Here is a 17,953-nt window from a genome sequence, read left to right as displayed (position 1 = left end):
CGCTTTTCTTTTTCCCCTCCCCACCCCACCATGCACTACTATTTGCTTTTGCATTTTTGTATTTTATTCTGTAAAGAAAGTTATAAAATTAAAAAAAAAAGCTTTCAGGTTAATAAGAGCCTTGGTGGCGTAGCAGACTAAAAGCACTGTTAAGTAACACCTGCTGCCTGCAATTACTGCAAGTTCAAATCTCACCAGGCTCAAGGTTGACTCAGCCTTCCATCCTTTCGAGGTAGGTAAAATGAGGACCTGGTTTGTGGGGGCAATAAGCTGACTTTATATAAAAAGGAACACCGCTTGGGAGGGGGCGAAAGCCCTACTAAGCAGGTATATACAAAAGTATGAAGGCTATTGCTTAACGCATTGTAAGCCGCCCTGAGTCTCCGGAAAAGGGTGGCATATAAATCGAACCAACCAACCAACCAATAAATAAATAAATAAGTGGCGTGCATAAGAGCACCAGTGTGCCTACCGTCCCTGTCCTAATGTTCCCTTTAATTGTATTCATTTTATGTATTCAATTTATGTTTATATTTATACATATTATCTAATATGTACTCAACAAAATAAATAAATAAATAAGCTAACAGTAAGAGTTGGAAGGGATCTTGGAGGTCATCTAGTCCAACCCCCAGCTCACACAGACGATCTCTAGACCAGGGTCTCCAACCTTGGCCACTTTAAGTCTTTTTAAGTCCTAAACCTAACCCTTTCTGAGTCTTCAGAGAGGGGCGGCATATAAATTGAATTAATTAAATTAAATTAATTAAGCCTGGAGGACTTCAACTCCCAGAATTCCCCAGCCAGCAGTGTTTCTCAACTTTGGCGGCTTTAAAATGTGTGGATATCCCAGAATTCCCCAGCCCAGCAAGAGGGTCTTATAAACTCTGCTAGGAGACCGTTCCAGTCTCCCTCCACTCCCCCCCCCGCCTCGCATTTCTGGAGGATTCCAACCTTCCAGCCCCGCCCACCAGAGGCAAAGCCACGCCCTTCAGTCCTCTGTAAGAGGAGGAACGGCAGCGGCGGCGGGAGGGCTCTTTCGAGTCCCCCTCCAGGCGGGCTCGCAGGGGGGAGGAGGGGGGGGGAGAGATTCCGTCGCCTTCCAATGGCGTCATCGTCGTCTTTCCGGAAGCGGAAGGAGCTTGGGGATGGCGAAGGCGCTGGGGAAGAGAGTCCGGGGCTTGGGCCCGTGACTGCGGGGGTGCGGATGGCAAGTGCCCGGAGCGGCTCCGCCTGTTTGCAGGCTGCTGGCTCCGGAGAGCGGGCCTTGGGCGAGCTGCTGCTGGAGTTTTCGAGGGCGCAGTACCGGGCCCGGGAAAGCGGGGGAGCGGCTGGAGGCAGCGCTGCGAGCAGCGGCAATAATAAGGTGAGGGAAGAGCCATGGGCGGGGGGGGGGGGAGGCTTTCGTGGGACTCGCTGCACGGCACCCGCCTTCCCAGCATGGCCCCGCATTGGCCTCTTCTAAGATAGGGAGGAGGCTGCATGCAGAGCGGCTGACCCCACCTGGGAAGCCTCACGCGCGGGACTTTCAACTGCCCTACAGGAAGAAATCTGTGTTGCTTTCCTGCAGCTGGAAACCTGCAGCTGTAAAACAACCTTTAAGGACAAAGACCGTTTTTTAAGTTTGAGCAATTATTTAAGCATGGTTTGCACAGGGTGAAGCCCCACCCTGGGGGAGGGAGGTGGGCCTGCATGTTGCATGTCTATTAAAGAAGTGTGTCCCCTTATTTGCATCACATGTTCCCAGGGAGTCCTTCCTTCCTTCCTTCCTTCCTTCCCTTCCCTTCCCTTCCCTTCCCTTCCCTTCTTTCTTCCCTTCTTTCTTTCTTTCCTTCCTTGCTTCCTCCTTCCTTCCTTTCCCTTCCCTTCCCTTCCCTTCTTTCTTCCCTTTTTTCTTTCTTTCCTTCCTTCCTTCCCTTTTCTTTCCTTCTTTCTTTCCTTCCTTTCTTCTTCCTTCCTTCCTTCCTTCCTTCCTTCCTCTTTCCTTCTTTCTTTCCTTCCTTCCTCCCTCCTTCCTTCCTTTTTTCTTTCTTTCTTTCCTTCCTTCTTTCCTTCCTTCCTTTCTCTTTCTTTTTCTTTCTTTCTTTTTCTTTCTTTTTCTCTCTCTTTTTCTTTCTCTCTCTTTTTCTTTCTCTCTCTCTCTCTCTCTCTCTCTCTCTCTCTCTCTCTCTCTCTCTCTCTCTCGTCAAGCATATATTTATTTATTTATTTATGCATGCATGCATGCCGCCCTCTCTCCGGAAAGGAGTCAGGGCCACTCACAGCAATAAAAACAGATAAAATCAATATTAAGTGTTAAAAACCATTAAAACTCCCCTTAAAAACCCCTTCAGTCCAATCCGGCCTGGCGAAATAACCATGTCTTAAGGTCACGGTGGAAAGAGCGCAGGTCAGGGGCCACCCGGAGCTCCAGGGGGAGTTGATTCCATAAGGTAGGTGCGCCCACAGAGAAAGCCCGTTCCCTAGGAGTCGCTAGACGACACTGCCTGGCCGACGGCACTCCAAGGAGGCCCTCCCTGTGGGAACGCACTGGGCAATGGGGAGCTGTCGCTGGCTGCAGATGGTCCGTCAGGTACCCTGGGCCTAGGCCATGTAGGGCTTTATAGGTAATAACCAGCACCTTGAATCTCACCCGGAGGGCAACCAGTAGCCAATGCAGGTCACGCAGGAGGGGTATCCCATATATAAGATAACAGAGTATGAACATGGTTATGAATACATGCAGTGGTGGGATTCAGCCAGTTCGCACCACTTCGGGAGAACCGGTTGTTAACTTTATGAGCGGTTTGGTAAACTGTTTGTTGGAAGAAATCGTTAGGGCAGAGAATTACTTGAATCCCACCACTGAATACATGAAATGGATAAGAATAAATGGGGACAGTAGGACAGGGAAGGTAGACACGTTGGTGCGCTTATGCACACCGCTTACAGACCTCTTAGGAATAGGGTGAGGTCAACAGTAGACTGTGTAAGGTTAAAGTTTTGGGGGTTTGGGGAAGAAACCACAGTCAGGTAGAGCATTCCAGGCATTGACCACTCTGTTGCTGAAGTTGTATTTTCTGCAGTCGAGTTTGGAGCGGTTTATTTTTACCTGGAGTTTACCTGGAGTTGCAACCACAACTGAGCCCAACATTTATGTTGCTAAGTGAAACATTTATTAAGCAAATTTTGTCCCAATTTAAAGTGAATCTTTGCAGTTGTCAAGTTAGCAACATGATGATTAATTGAATCTGGCTTCCCCGTTGACTTTGTCAGAAGATTGCAAAAGGTGGATTACATGACCCTGGGACACTGCAACCATCATAAATACATGCCAGTGGCCAAGCATCTGAATTTTGATCACTTGACCGTGGGGATGCTTGCAATGGTGTGAAAAATGGTCATAAATCAACTTTTTCAATGGCATCGTAACTTTGAACAGTCACTAAATGAACTGTTGTAAGTTGAGGACTAGCTGTAGAAAGCTGCTCTTGTTCTGGTGTTCTTTTTTTAAAAGGAATTTTTACATGAAATGTGTGTTTCTTTTTTGATGCTTCTTGGAAAAAAATATTAGAGAACTGAAAAGCAGCTGGGAAATTTTGTGTTGTATGAAGTAATGGACATTGTTCCCTAATTGGGTAGAAACTGTTCAGTGCAGACATCCTAACTCTGTACAGATTCCAGCTTCATCTCATGAACCCTGATATTTCTAGGAAAATTATTCTAGTTTTTGAGTAATGACCATTTCTATTTAAAAGTTCCCTTGCCAAACTTGCCAATAAAGGTTAGCCTTTTGAATGATAAGTATTTCAAATGAATGCTACTCTATGAGCAAATATGGCTACTACCTTGCAAATCCATGGGATAAATGCTAGCTGCTTAGAATATCTCTTATTTTTTTGTATTTTAATTTGTATTAAATATTAGTGTTACTTCTTTTTTTGGTTATTAAGCTTCTAAAATTGAGGCTATTGTACTTGAATTTATAAGTACTTTTATGAGGTGTGCAACATTACATTTGTAATAACTGCTTCTCACCCATATAGGTAGAGCACATTGAAAAATGCTGCCTTGAATTGTTCAGTAAGGATTATTGCTATAGCCTGATCCACAATGTGAATGGTGAAATCTGCAGTCATTACCCACGTCTGATGGTCATTTTGGAATATGAGAGCAGTGACCGAGAAAGACACACGTAAGTTGTGAATGTCCCAGGAAGACTGTGTATTCAATATCTAAATTAAATATTTTTGTGGAAAATGTACTTGCCAATCACCAAGTAGAAATAAATACGTGGACATAAATCTGAACAGTGTTAAGAGTTGTATTGATTGATTGTGGTCAAGATGATTTTGTGCTGTTAGTATCTTTATTATCAGGGTGCTTTCCTTAACTCAGTTTCACAAATTTCTGAGGAAATCTTCTGTATAGCTATTGTACTTCTTCCTGTGATTAGAATCCCTTTGATTTAGTGACTAAATAGTTCACTTGGATAGCAGAGTAAACTGAGAAGGTTCAGACAGCACTGATGAAGAGGCTTGTGTACCAGAACTAATCCTGATCTTAGTAGGACTAATTTTTATTAATCAGCTAAACAGAGTTAATATTGTGGCTCTCTTGAGTCACTTTGCAGATATCTAATATCCTACATAGTAATGCTGTTTTCCTGTTGGAAACTGCAAATCTTGAATCATATGAAATAAAAATGCTTCGTATTGTATCTTGTCAGAAATACCAGTGAATGTGTGTAAACGCTGGGCTATATCAGAAAGAATTGGATAATCCCATACAAATCGACTATAAATCTTATTTAGCAAACTGTTCATGCAAACGTTTACACACTAAAAAAAGAATGCATTTTTATTTAATAGGTTTTTATGTGACTGATTACATTCATGTTGTGTATGATGTTATTTTGAAAACCTCTTGAAACTCAATAGCGGGCACTGAAGTGCCATAGTGAGTATGGGACTTCTGTTTTATTGCTATAGGTGACCAAGCAAGTTGTTGTTTACAACTCTAATTCAGGCTGTTCCATGCATAGGTCACAAGTCATAAAGTGCATGACATTTCATATGATAGCGGCAGCTCTGTAGAAAATCTTTTAGGTGATTTATGTCCAGAGTTGAGTGCTAGAAAGAGTAGGCCTGATTCTATTCCACCCAGCTCTCCTTTCTGATAACTTCACTCTATTTTGAAACTCAACAGCTTTATGCTTAATTCCCTTTTTTGCAGGTAAGTTACAACTTTGAACAATCACTAACCATCTGGTTATAAACTGAGGATTACCTAAATTCTTCCTTTTATGATTGAATATCAAGATGAGGGTAACATCACTGACAAAGGTTTTGTTTATAGCTTCATATGCTTTTCTTTCCTATGTGCTACATCAGTAGATAGTCTCTGTACTAAACATAATACTCTGTACTAAACGTAATACTTTGTTCTGCAGTGACATTCTTTTCTATATTTCTTCATTCTTCTGTTTGGAACTGCAAATTTCTCTTTTTTAATCTTCTGTGAAAGTACACAAAGTACCTACAGATTTTCCTCAAATGCATCAGTGCTTTATTGTGTTTTTGTTTTTTTTTAATATACCCATTAGTGGCAGGGTGTATCCCTTGTTCCACATGAATGCTCTCTGTGCCTGAGTGACTTCTGGAACTATTTTTGCGTGTCTTTAGTTAATTTAGAGTCAAGAGAAGTAGTGACTTAGATAAGATGCCCAATTAGATTTATTTGATAAAGCAAAAGTTCAGCAGTTAGTAATCCTTTGGCTAAAGAATTGGCTTTTCCAGGTATTAGATCTTTTTGGAAGAGAATAGCATAGCATAGAATTAGAATTAGAATTAGAATAGAATAAATTAGAATTAGAATTGAATTCTTTATTGGCCAAGTGTGATTGAACACACAAGGAATTTGTCTTTGGTATATATGCTCTCTGTACATAAGGAGTATAAAATACATTAATCGAGAATAAAAAGATACAACACTTAGTGATAGTCAAGGTTACTAATAAGCTATCAAATCATACTAGGAAACAAATAAAAACAATATAAAATTGAAAAATACAAGCAACATGGTTATAGTAATAAGTGGGAAGAGATAGATACTAGTAAGGAAGAGAAGAATAATAGTAATTCAGTCTTAGTAGGTAAGTAAATAAGAGGAAATTGAGTCTAGAATTGATACAGTAAAATCAATATTTTTATTTTATACTTACAGAAAAACGATGCATCCTTCAAACACAAGTTTACAACTCAAAGGATATATTTCTTTCTCCTTCACTTCTCTTTCTTTTGGATTACATATTTTGCTGCCCTGCCTCAGTCCTAACAGCTAATCCTGAAGGAGAAGGATAATGTATTGAGCTTCCTAGAATGAATCATAGGGAACATTTAAATAAATCTGCTTCAAAGCAATTTAGTGCCATGGTTTGTATTAAAGTAACTTGCTTCAATCATGACTCTGGGTACTGCCCAGTCGCAGTGAGTAAATAAACGATGATTAATTCCTAGCATCTGGACACTGAGCTGAGTGGTAACACTAGCCACAAACTGGAACTGATTCTCCAGCAACACTGTTGTTTCTGGTTTGATTGCATTTCCCCCCACCTGCAGATAACTTAAGATGGCCTTCCCTCACTGCCATGTACAGTGGCAGTATTTTTTTTTTTTAAGAGGCTCGCCAGCAAGCCAGTCACTCAATAGTAGCCAAGACTTTAGTTGCAGTAGAAAGAAACGGGCAGATTGCTGTCAGCAGTTATTTATATGCTTACCTCTTATACCCCTAATTAACATAAGCCAAAACTGGGTGTGTCGTGAGTACCGACTCCCTAGTGGCTTGGAAAGATGCCCTTGAGTCAAGTTCCACTAATGGCTTCATTCAGTGACAGGTGATTTGTCATTGCCTTCTTAAAGTCCCAGTCTAGGATATCCAGTCTGCCTTTCATCCAAATATTGAACAGGTTTGACCCTGGTTAGCTTTCCAGATCAACCCCTGTATCCTTTTTTTTTCCAAAGTAGAATGGCTGGGCCTAGAGATGAGCTAGTAGAATAAGTATAAAGCAGGCATGTTCCCACAGTAAACATCTCCAGATGTTCTTTCTTTCCCCCTGGCTGTTTGATGTGAATTAATTGGGATTGTGAAGGGGCTGGAGGAAGAGTCTCCATAGTCCTCTATCCCAGGAGTCTCCAACCTTGGCAACTTTACAACTTGTGGACTTCAACGCATGCGCTGGCTGAGGAATTATGGGAGTTAAAGTCCACAAGTTGTAAAGTTGCCAAGGTTGGAGACCCCTGCTCTATCCGATATACCATAATTTCACTTGAACCAGGGGTGTCACTCATGTCGTCACATGATGTATCGTGACTTTTTCCCCCTTCGCTAAACGGAAGGTGGGCCTGGCCAGCATGTGACACATGATGCCTCCGGGCTGTGAATTTGACATTCCTGTCTTGAGCTATCAGGCTTTTAATGCACCCCACCCCCCCTTTTGTTCCCTAGTGCTTAGAAGATGAAAAATACGAACAAATATTGGATAGTAAGATACTTATAAAAATTCCTAACTCTGGCTAATTTGAGGTCCCTGCTGGAACTGTTAATTGTGCGTTCTGTGATGATGCAAATGGACGGGGGTCAGGGGACCTTGTGTGTAGTGCCAGTTCTCAACAACTGTGGTTGAAAAACGGTGCACACACGAGGCTGGGGACAGCATCAAGCTTGGGGGTTTAAGTAGTCAGTTGACCTCCAAAGGACAAATCAAGATTGTATCTGATTAAAGGACACTTCTAATACTTTTTGAGATCAAACAATTTTAGGCATATTTCTAGTTACTCAAATCAGTATAATCTTAAAACTGTTACTTAGGTTGCTCTCTGTGTGAGATGGGTGGTTTCAACATTTGATACAGGAAATAAAAATGTAAGTAAGATGGTTTTGTTTGGCTAAAACCATTCCTACAGTTGGTGTTATATTTGTTTTCTGTATAGCTTGACTTTTGTCCTTCCTGATTTCAGTGATTTTTTTTTTTTAAAATTGGCAACCTACTCAGCCAGCCTGCCAATCATTAAAATTTGAATACATTTCAATGAAGGTAGGTTAATGATATTGAAAGATCACTGGATCGCCCTGTTCCAGGGCTTTGGAACTCCTGGATCTTGCTGCTTTGATTCTGGTTTATGCCTACTAAGATCAATCTTCTTTCCTGCTGTGAATTCCCAGGGCACCTTTGGGACAAAATTGGGAGGATATTGCTCAGCAATATGGGAAGATTTGTATTATTTATTGTAAACCACATTGAATTTTAGAATAAATCGGAAAGGGACACATGCATTCAATACATGAATAGGTTTCTTGTTAAAAAAAAAAGCTGCTGCCCATTTTTATCATAAGAATATGATAAAATATTTTCATCTTGCAAGATGTTCCTGTGGTTGGGAAGAACAAAAACAGAATATTGAGTCAGATTAGGAATGAGACAGAACTGTAATTGTTTCCATCTATGCACCATCTTCATAATCAGTATGAGGATTAGAATTACTGTATTTTTTGGAGTAGAAAATGCACCAGAGTATAAAACACACCTAAGTTTTTGGGGGAGGAAAATAAGAAAAAAGCTGATTGGCAGGTGGATTGGCCTCCTGGAATACCCCCAATCAGTTGTTCCCAGAGGTGAATTTTAGCAGCAGGTTCCTTAGTTGTGAGCTCTGTGCCTTGCTTTTTTTTTTTTTTTTTGCTTTTTTTTTTCATTTCGGAAAAAACTTTTTTTTCTGCCTCTGAAACAGCTTCAGAAAAAAAGCCTCTGAAGCTCTGTTTGGGGGCTTCTTTTCTGAAGCTTCGTTTCTGATGCTTTTTTCAGCCTCTGAAACCTCTGTTTGAGAAGCTGGGTGGGGCTACATTCGGAGTATAAGACGCACCCAGATTTTCACCCTCTTTTTTTGTGGGAAAAGGTGTGTCTTATACTCCGAAAAATACGGTACTTTATGACTGGCCCCTAAATGTGCTTTGCTTTCTTGCAATGTCTCTGGCAGTTTCCCTGAAGCGAAAACAAGTTTTCAGAAGCCAACTTTATGTGTTTTATAGCTCATGGCAATGGGATAGATAATACTGTATAGTTTGACCTTCCGCAGGGAATGGGGTACAGATAGTCCTTGACTTACAACAGACCACCCAAAAGGTTGGTTGACCCAGTTCTGAAGTTCCGACAGCCGCTCTCCTTCCTCCTATGGTCACATGACCGCCATTAGAGTGCTCGGCAGCCGGCCCACACTTATGGCCATTTGTAGCATCCTGCGGTCATGTGATTGCAATTTATGACTTTTTTTGTTGAAAACCGACATTGACTCTGATTTGTTGGCAAAAAAACCCAATAGTGAGCAGTGGTTTCGCTTAATGACCATGATGGTCGCTTAACATGTGAAGCAAAAAAAAATCATAAAAATGGGTCTGGTCACATGGTGACCTGCTTTATGACTGTTACAACTTATGATTGTGATAGACAGCCTCCATTATTGTCATAAGTCGAGGACGACCTGTATAGATTAGCTGCTTTAGGGATAAAAGTGTGGGTATACAGAAGCTTCCTGCTTTTGCTAAAATAACTAAATCAGCACTGTGTCGTAAACTCCTTTTCACACATATATGCAATTTAATGATATATTAAAAGGGGGAGTGGCTTGTTTTACAACAAGGCAAAGTTGTTTTCCTCATTCTGCCTTGTCTGAGACCCCCCCATCTCTCTCTCTTCCTCTGTCCCCCCCTCATATAAACACACACACACACACACACACACACACACACACACACTGCAGATATTTCTGGCTAAAGGCAAGAATGTGGGAAGGATTTCATATTCAGATGTAAGGTAAAGGCAAAGATTCCCCTCGCACATATGTGCTAGTCGTTCCCGACTCTAGGAGGTGGTGCTCATCTCTGTTTCAAAGCTGAAGAGCCAGTGCTGTCCGAAGACGTCTCCGTGATCATGGGGCCAGCATGACTAAACGCCAAAGGCGCACGGAACACTGTTACCCTCCCACCAAAGGTGGTCCCTATTTTTCTACTTGCATTTTTTATGTGCTTTCGAACTGCTAGGTTGGCAGAAGCTGGAACAAGTAACGGGAGCTCACCCCGTTACGCCTGAGGTGGGTTTCAGCGGGTTCTGACCAGTTTTGGAGAACCGGTAGCGGAACTTTTGAGTAGTTCGGAGAACTGGTAAATACCACTTCTGACTGGCCCCGCCTCCATCTATTCTCTGCCTCCCGAGTCCCAGCTAATTGGGAGGAAATGGGGATTTTGCAGTAACCTTCCCCTGGAGTGGGGAGGGAATGGAGATTTTATAGTATCCTTCCCCTGCCATGTCTACCAAGCCATGCCACACCTACCAAGCCACACCCACAGAACTGGTAGTAAAAAAATTTGAATCCCACCACTGCGTTACATGGCACTAGGGATTCGAACTGCTGAACTGCAGACCTTTCGATCGACAAGCTCAGCGTCTTAGCCACTGAGCCACCACATCCCTTTCATATTCAGAAGTTATACCTAAATTAATATTTAAAAAGAATTTCCTCAGTAGACCCACTGATAACGTGGTCTCTCATGTCTTTACCGCTTGGGAACAGCAGCTATACTTTCCTTAAACTGAGAACTCAACAACTGCATCACTTAGTAACGTAAGTTGCAGTCCCAATTGTGCCCTAACCGTTATTGCCAATTAAAATCCATGATTACCTTCCTTGTATAAAAGACTTCTGTGCCAACCTGCATTTATTTATTTATTTGGACAATTGGAAATACAGTAAAGAGGAATTTCCTGACAGAAGAATTAATCAATGGAACAGCTTGTCTCCCTGAGTTGTGAGTCCTCCATTACTGGAGATCTTCAAGAAAAGATTGGACTTACCACTTCCTATAGAGGGATGATTGAGAGCATCCTGTCATATTACATTACACTCTGGTTTGGAAGCATTATTGCTTCGGACAGGAAGGTGGTGCAGAGAGTGGTGAAGATGTTAGAAAAGATCATTGGCAGTTCCATATAGCATCAACCTTGTGAACTCTCAACTTGTCTTTTTCCACTATATTCAAAATGGACAATGATTAACAGACACACATGTGTGTACTGTATTTTTCGACTATAAGACGCCCCGGACTATAAGACGCACCTAGCTTTTGGGAAGGAAAACAAGGGGAAAAAATCTGCCTCTGCCTCCCAGCAATTTGCCTCCTTGCAGTAAACAGCAAACAGTCTGGCCAGCTTCAGCACAGCCCGATTTAGCATGAGCAGCTAATTAGCATTGGTTTTGCCTCCTGGAATACCACTGATCAGCTGTTCCAGGCTGCGGGGATCGCTGCTGCCCATTAGTGCTGTCGCCGCCCATCGGCACTGCCACCTATCGTCGCCTCCGCGTGTCTCATTTTTAGCCCGTTCCAGGTGGCGGGGATCACGCTGAGGCCGAAAATGGGGTGCGCAGAGATGGCCATGGGCAGCAACGGTGCCGATGTGTGGCAGGTGTCCCTGCATCCTGGAACAGCTGATCGGTGGTATTCTGAGAGGCAGATCCAACCGCCAATCAGCTACTTGTGCTAAATCAGGCTGTGCTGAAGAGGCTGAAGTGTGGGGGCCGGCGGATGGGCGGGGCTTCGGCAACATTCACTCTATAAGACGCACAAACATTTCCACCCACTTTTTTTGTGGGGGGGGGGGAAAGTGCGTCTTTTAGTCTGAAAATACTGTATATATATGTATGTATTCATGCATATGTATGGGTGTGTGTGTGTATATGTGTGTGTGTGTGTCTGTGTGTGTAGCATGTGTATATATGTTATGTATGTGTACACTTTTGAGAGCCGGCAACAGAATCTTTTTTAATGTACGCCAGTGTTCCCACAGTAAAAAATGACAATAAAGGTTATCAATTAGTAATGGTTGGGCTCCTGGAAATGATAGAAGTTGTAATCCAACACAGGGTTATAGGTTGAGAGAGGAAGCTTAATCATTTTCTTCTGTGCTTTTAAATTGTTATCCTTCCCCCCGCCCCCCACAAACCCTTGGCAGAGGCTGGCAATGGAGCAGTTGTGTGTCCATATGACATGACTTTTATTACACAACTTTACTGCTGGATGGATGGATATATGAACTGTACAGAGTCATAGAATATTCTCTGGGATATTCAAACTTAGCTGGCAATGCTTGCTCTATGCTCGTGCTTTTTAATACTTGTAATACTACTATAATTTATATAACTTTCATTACCAAGGGCTTGGGTCATCATAGCAATATCACAGCTTATAGTGGCTTTTAAAATTGAATGGAGTTGGCATTAAGCCATAAAACCTAAAAACTTTGGATCATCTCAAAGTTCAGTGTAGTTTAGAATTCTCTTCTCAACCAGAAACGTACAAGCAAGTCAGAAGTCACTTCAGTTCATGTTCCCAAGCAATTAGGATCAGGGGGCATATTTACCTCCAACACTAGAGAAACCGTTGAGCTATCATAACTTGAGAGATAAATTAATGCAAAACCTTTATCCTCTTTGAAAACCATCCAAAACAATAACCGTTATCTTGTGGCAGTAAATTCCAGAGTAGGATGATGCACCACCCTCAGAAACACACCTTTCAATAGGGTCCTTAATGTTCTCTGGGCTCGGTGGTTTTCTTGCAGATGTTTCGTTACCAAACTAGGTAACATCAGTGCACTGATGTTACAAGTGCTAATGTTATCTAATTTGGTAACAAAATGTCTGCAAGAACACCACCAAGCTCAGAGAACACCAAGGACCCCACAGTTCAACCCTGAGCTACAAATACTCTCTTCTGTCAGTAAACCACTTTCTTTCTTTCCCAAACCTCTACCTGATCTCATCAGATGAATCCCACATCTAGTATTTTGAGAAAAGAGGAAAAATTTTCTTCCTGTCTTTGACACCTCTATCGTAGTCTACCTTATCTTAACAAAAAAAAACTAAGTTGTAAATGTGATGTTTCTCACTAGGGCCTTAATATAATATTGGATGTGTTGTTGTTGTTGTTAGTTGCGAAGTTGTGTCCGACCCATTGTGACCCCATGGACAACGTTCCTCCAGGCCTTCCTCTCCTCTACCATCCTCTGGAGTCCATATAAGCTCACGCCTACTGCTTCAGTGACCCCATACAGCCACCTCGTTCTCTGTCATCCGCTTCTTCTTTTGCCCTCAATCGTTCCCAGCATTAGGCTCTTCTCCAGTGAGTCTTTCCTTCTCATTAGGTGGGCAAAGTATTTGAGTTTCATCTTCAGGATCTGTTCTGCCCCAGCTCCGGATTCCTGAGGATATTGACACACACCAACGGTCCTTATCAAATTTATTAAGTAGCAAGAATAAACCAAAGTCCGGCAAAAGTTGGCAACCAGCCCAGAAAACAAGATACGATAAGACTTTTCCAAAAATACTCTGATGATAATTACAAGTTGTTTCCAGCAACTTACTGTGACTTAAACAGACTAAGGGAGTGGCCAATTATCCTCAAGCCTTACTCTCGAGGAGACCTCCTCCTCCTGAGTAGCCACTCCTGCCTTTTGGCAGCCCTGCGTGCTCGAGCATTGAGGAGAGGCTCCTCCACTTCGCTCTCTCCCCATGAAGGAGCCTCTGGAGGTTCTGAAGGCCCTGGCTGAGTCTCTGCCTCTGGCACCACATCCTCTTCGGCCTCCTCGCTGTTCGACGTGAGCGCTGGCTGCGCAGGCTGCTGGCGTGACACCACACCAGCCTCCTCGTCATCGGGATCAGCCACAATCTGCGCAGGCCACTGGCGGGCCACAACAGGATCTGGCCTTCTAAGGAGCAGTCAGGGTTGATCTCCTCTAGGACTGACCGGTTTGATTGCCTTGCAGTCCAAGGGACTCGCAGGAGTCTTCTCCAGCACCATCATTCAAAGGCCTCAATTCTTTGGCGCTCAGCCTTCCTTATGGTCCAACTTTCACAGCAACTGGGAACACTATAGCCTTGACTATACGCATATTGGATGTGTAGTGACTAGAAAAACGCACAGAACTCTAAACCTTTTGAGGTTCATTTTTCACTTCTTTCCTAATAATTTGCAGTGCAAAATGTGCCCTTTTTCAGAGGTGTCACTTACAAGTCACAACTAACTGTATGTTAGAGGAACAGTCCATGAGAGGCCAGTATTTCTCAATCTTAGCAATTTGAAGATATATGGACTTCAAGTCCCAGAACTCACCACTCAGCATGCTGGCAGAGGAATTCTGGGAATTGGTCCACACAGCTTCAGGATGCTAAGATTGAGAAATGCCACTCTAGGCTGAAAAATGGTGGACTTCTTTGTGTCTCTAGAAACCGCAAGTTCAAAAGGATTGGCATTCCTGGCATCTCTAGGCCTTGCAGGTGGCTTGTCTGCCTCTTTTACCACAGCAGGGTGAAAAATTGCAGCTGTGCTGTGTGAAACACCCCACAACTAATATTTTTTTCAAATGGTTTATGTTAGTTTTTGCAGGAAAACACTAGATGTGTACACTTATTTCAGGGTTGAAGGTTGAACTTCACCTAATAGATGTTGATTTATACACGCATATATTGCCTCTCTGTGAAGGCATCTAAAACGATATATACTGGTAATTAAAATATTTTTTTTAAAAAAGAACCATGTTCTCAATGAAGGGAGGGGAAAACATATGGTAGTAGCCAATCCTTTTTCTTAGAGCTTATCCAACATTTCACAAAAGAAAGAGGAGGCAAGTTTTTGAAATTTTAAATCATGTAGAAATAGCTGCAACACGATGTAAAAAAAAAAAAAACCACCCCAATTTTCTCAGTTCCGCAATTGCTGTTTGTTCCTTGCTTTGAAGCCAAACTTGTATCTAGCCTCAAGAGAAGTGAAAGAGGAACTGGCCAAATATTTCTCTAAAGCCGCTTTAATGGCCCTCCAGGAATGGCTGGTGCATTTCCAAGTGTAATTTAGAGTGCTAAGTTGCAACTTTTTCTAAACCTAATGGCTTGGCACTAGAATGCATTGCAAGGCTGCCTCCAGGGACTAGAACCGTGTTTCCTATCCTCTTATTAAAGCGTGTGGATTTCAACTCCCAGGTTCCCTTAATCCTGGGAAGTTCTGGGAGTTGAAGTCCACACACTTCAAAGTTGCTGAGGTTAAGAAACCACTGTTCTAGAATGTACTTTAACTTTTTTTTTTAACAATCCCAGAGACCAAACCACCTCCGCCAAGGGCTAAAGAAGAGGGTTCTTCTTTAAAGGAACAAAATATTTTCCTCTGCCCGGACTAGCAATGCAGAGATTTAGGAGTTTTTTTTTTTTTTAAGTTGGGCTTTTCTTCCTCTGCCATTATATGCAGTATTTAACTGTTATACGTGTATTTTATAGCAGAGGAAGAAGAATTGTGGCTAACCATTTCAATAAAACTGGCAACAAAATTGCATGGATGCAATCGGTGGGAACCAAGCTGGACTCAAGGGCGCCTTTATTTTTTACATAATGTAACTATTTTAAATTTTAAGGAGTAAACTGCATAGAATAGAACCAGAATTTTTCCAGACAGTATTTCAAAAGATTATTTGCACTCAGCAGTTTGGGTAGCAAACCATGGGAGTAAGAAGACTGGACAGAATGAAAGATAAGAGAGAAGACGAGAATCGGATGGCCAGTTGATCAAGACTTGATGTAAACCATCAGAGCTGTTGGTGACAGTGTACACATTGATAATTCTTTTTAAACTTTCTGGGAAAACAGTACAGGGCAGTACCCTGCATTGGCCAATGAATTCGACACTACAAAGTGCACAAGAAATCAAATAGCATTTTAGGCTTATATACCACCCCATAGTGCTTTACAGCAGTGGTCGCCAACTGGTGGTCCGTGGACCACTGGTGGTCCTTGAAAAAAATTTGGTAGTCCTCAGAAAAATTATTTGAATTTTTTATACTGCACTAAATCAGGAGTCCTCAAACTATGGCCCCTAGGACAAATAACGTGCAATGAACGTTTGTGTTGCTGCAGAGAGTCTCCCCCTTCAGGGTCTTTTTGTGAGGGTCGGAGAGGGACAGAAATTCTGACTTGGGGTCTGCTTCAGCCTCTTGGTGCGGGGCTTTCAGCGAAGGCTGGAGGGAAGTGCTGCTGGTAGTGAAGAGCCAGAGGGCCTTGTTCCAGTGGGACTGCATCAGTGGTGGGTTCCTCCCGGTTTGGTCCGGTTCGGCCAAGCCGGTAGCGGTGACAATATGACGTCACCGAACCGGTTCTCTCCCCCCCCCACCCTCCCACCCCCCCACGTTATTCTTACCTTTTATTTGGTCCCACCCCCAATCTATTGCTGCCTCCTGAGTCCCAGCTGATGACTAGAGGGAAAAAAACTGTTTAAACTCTTGCCGCGGGGCTTCAAAGGGCCGCCCTACAGCTGGTCAGTGTTAAAAGCAAACAAATGAGTCGGGTCGTAAGTGCGAGGACTGGTCGTAAGTGCGAGGACCTTCCAGAAATGACTCTGACCAGCTAGTCACGCCCACCTGTTCACATGACCTCCAAGCCACACCCACAAAATAAGCCACGCCCACAGAACCGGCAGTAAAAAAATTTAGAACCCACCCCTGGACTGCATCATGGCCTGGAACTGGCTAACCAACTCAGCCCGCTGAGCCTCCAGGCGCCGGTACCTGGCCTTGCACTCCCACAGGTCTTCCCTCTGCTTGGAAAGCCTATGCTTGTAGTCCTCAGTGAGGTGCTTCTGCTGAGCCTCCTTCTCGGCCAGATCCAATTGGAACTGAGCTGTTTTGCCAACTCTTTCTCATGGTGACTGCTTCCTGTTGGGGTCCTAAGGAGCCCAGGCGGGTAGGTGAGGAGTGGCTGGGAGGGGAGGGGCGAGTAGAGGCCGGTGAGGAGCCCCTCAACACGAGTGACATCAAGTTGGCCATGCCTACCCAGTCACATGACCACCTAGCCACGCCCACCCAGCCGGTCGTTAGGCAGATCATATTAGTGGTCCGCGAGATTTAAAATTATGAATTTAGTGGTCCCTGAGGTCCGAAAGGTTGGGGACCCCTGCTTTACAGCACTCTCTGGGTGGTTTACAATGTAAGTATTATTTGTATATTGCCCCCAACAATCTGGGTCCTCATTTTACTGATCTTGAAAAGGACAGAAGGCTGAGTCAATCTTGAGCTAGTCAGGATTGAACTGCAGGCTGTGGGCAGAATTTGGCCACCCTAGTGCACTTTAACTACTGCGCCACCAGGGCTTCTGGGTTTCCAAATGGGAAAGAGGCCGGCTGTTCTGAATGGCACAAAGTTGAAAGTTTTCCCCCTTTTCCCCAAGGGTCCCTTGGCTCAGCATTTCACAGAAAGGAGAAATGCCTTTTTTTTTTTCTAGGCTCAATGCCTCAATGTGAGCAGTGAGCAGATTTAGGTGGATTTTCTGATCCAGCTACTGAAATATGTTTGAAGCGAGCAGGTGTTGACTGGCGCCAGTTAGGAATGTCTTGCAATTGTTTCTGGTCTTCTTTCTGACCCTTCGGATATGCCTTTCCATCCAGCCACCTGCTTCATGGTTCTTCCTGATGCAGTGGACCGTAATCCAGAGAAGCTTGTGCTGCTGTGTCTCTTTTAACTTTTGTGATGCCAGGAAAACCTCCTTCTCCTTCAATTCATTTCGTTTCTTTATAGTTTCGAAGTTAAGTTGATACTAGTATGTTCAAATCAGGGTGGATAAAAATCAATGATTTTTTTAAAAAATCAAAAAAATCAGATTTTTTTTATTTAAATCGGATTTTTTTGTTTTTTATCTAATTTATTTTAATAAAAAACTTTTGGGGTAAAAATCTATCGTAAGATAGTTTTCTATTTAAGATACATAAATAATTTAGTTTATTCAGCATGAAATGGAGCTTAGTTAGGTAGCATGAGGCTGTATATTCTGCAACACTGGGACTATCAGTGAGTCAACAGTGGGTCAAAGGAGTAGCAGAGATGACAGTTGCTCTT

General features: G+C 42.9%; 1 protein-coding gene across 4 annotated transcripts in view; it reads left to right on the top strand.

The window, feature by feature from the left end:
- The first annotated feature begins 975 nt into the window (after window positions 1-975).
- The window catches only part of MTMR14 (myotubularin related protein 14), a 123,504-nt gene continuing 106,526 nt past the window's right edge, over window positions 976-17,953 (top strand). For 3 of the 4 annotated variants that reach the window (XM_087883815.1, XM_034431758.2, XM_034431757.2), the window contains exons 1-2: window positions 985-1,366; window positions 4,026-4,174. In XM_087883815.1, the coding sequence (XP_087739941.1) occupies window positions 1,106-1,366; window positions 4,026-4,174 (410 nt within the window). In that variant the 5' untranslated portion in view covers window positions 985-1,105. Of the gene's footprint in view, window positions 1,367-4,025; window positions 4,175-17,953 lie in introns of all 4 variants that reach the window. The other variant, XM_034431760.2, reaches the window with a different exon arrangement.

The sequence above is a fragment of the Pantherophis guttatus genome, chromosome 2 (genome assembly GCF_059756535.1).
Source record: "Pantherophis guttatus breed Tessera chromosome 2, ASM5975653v1, whole genome shotgun sequence".
In the NCBI taxonomy this organism is placed as follows: domain Eukaryota; kingdom Metazoa; phylum Chordata; class Lepidosauria; order Squamata; family Colubridae; genus Pantherophis; species Pantherophis guttatus.
Note: the sequence above shows the minus strand (reverse complement) of the source record. Positions and strands in the feature narration are given on the sequence as shown.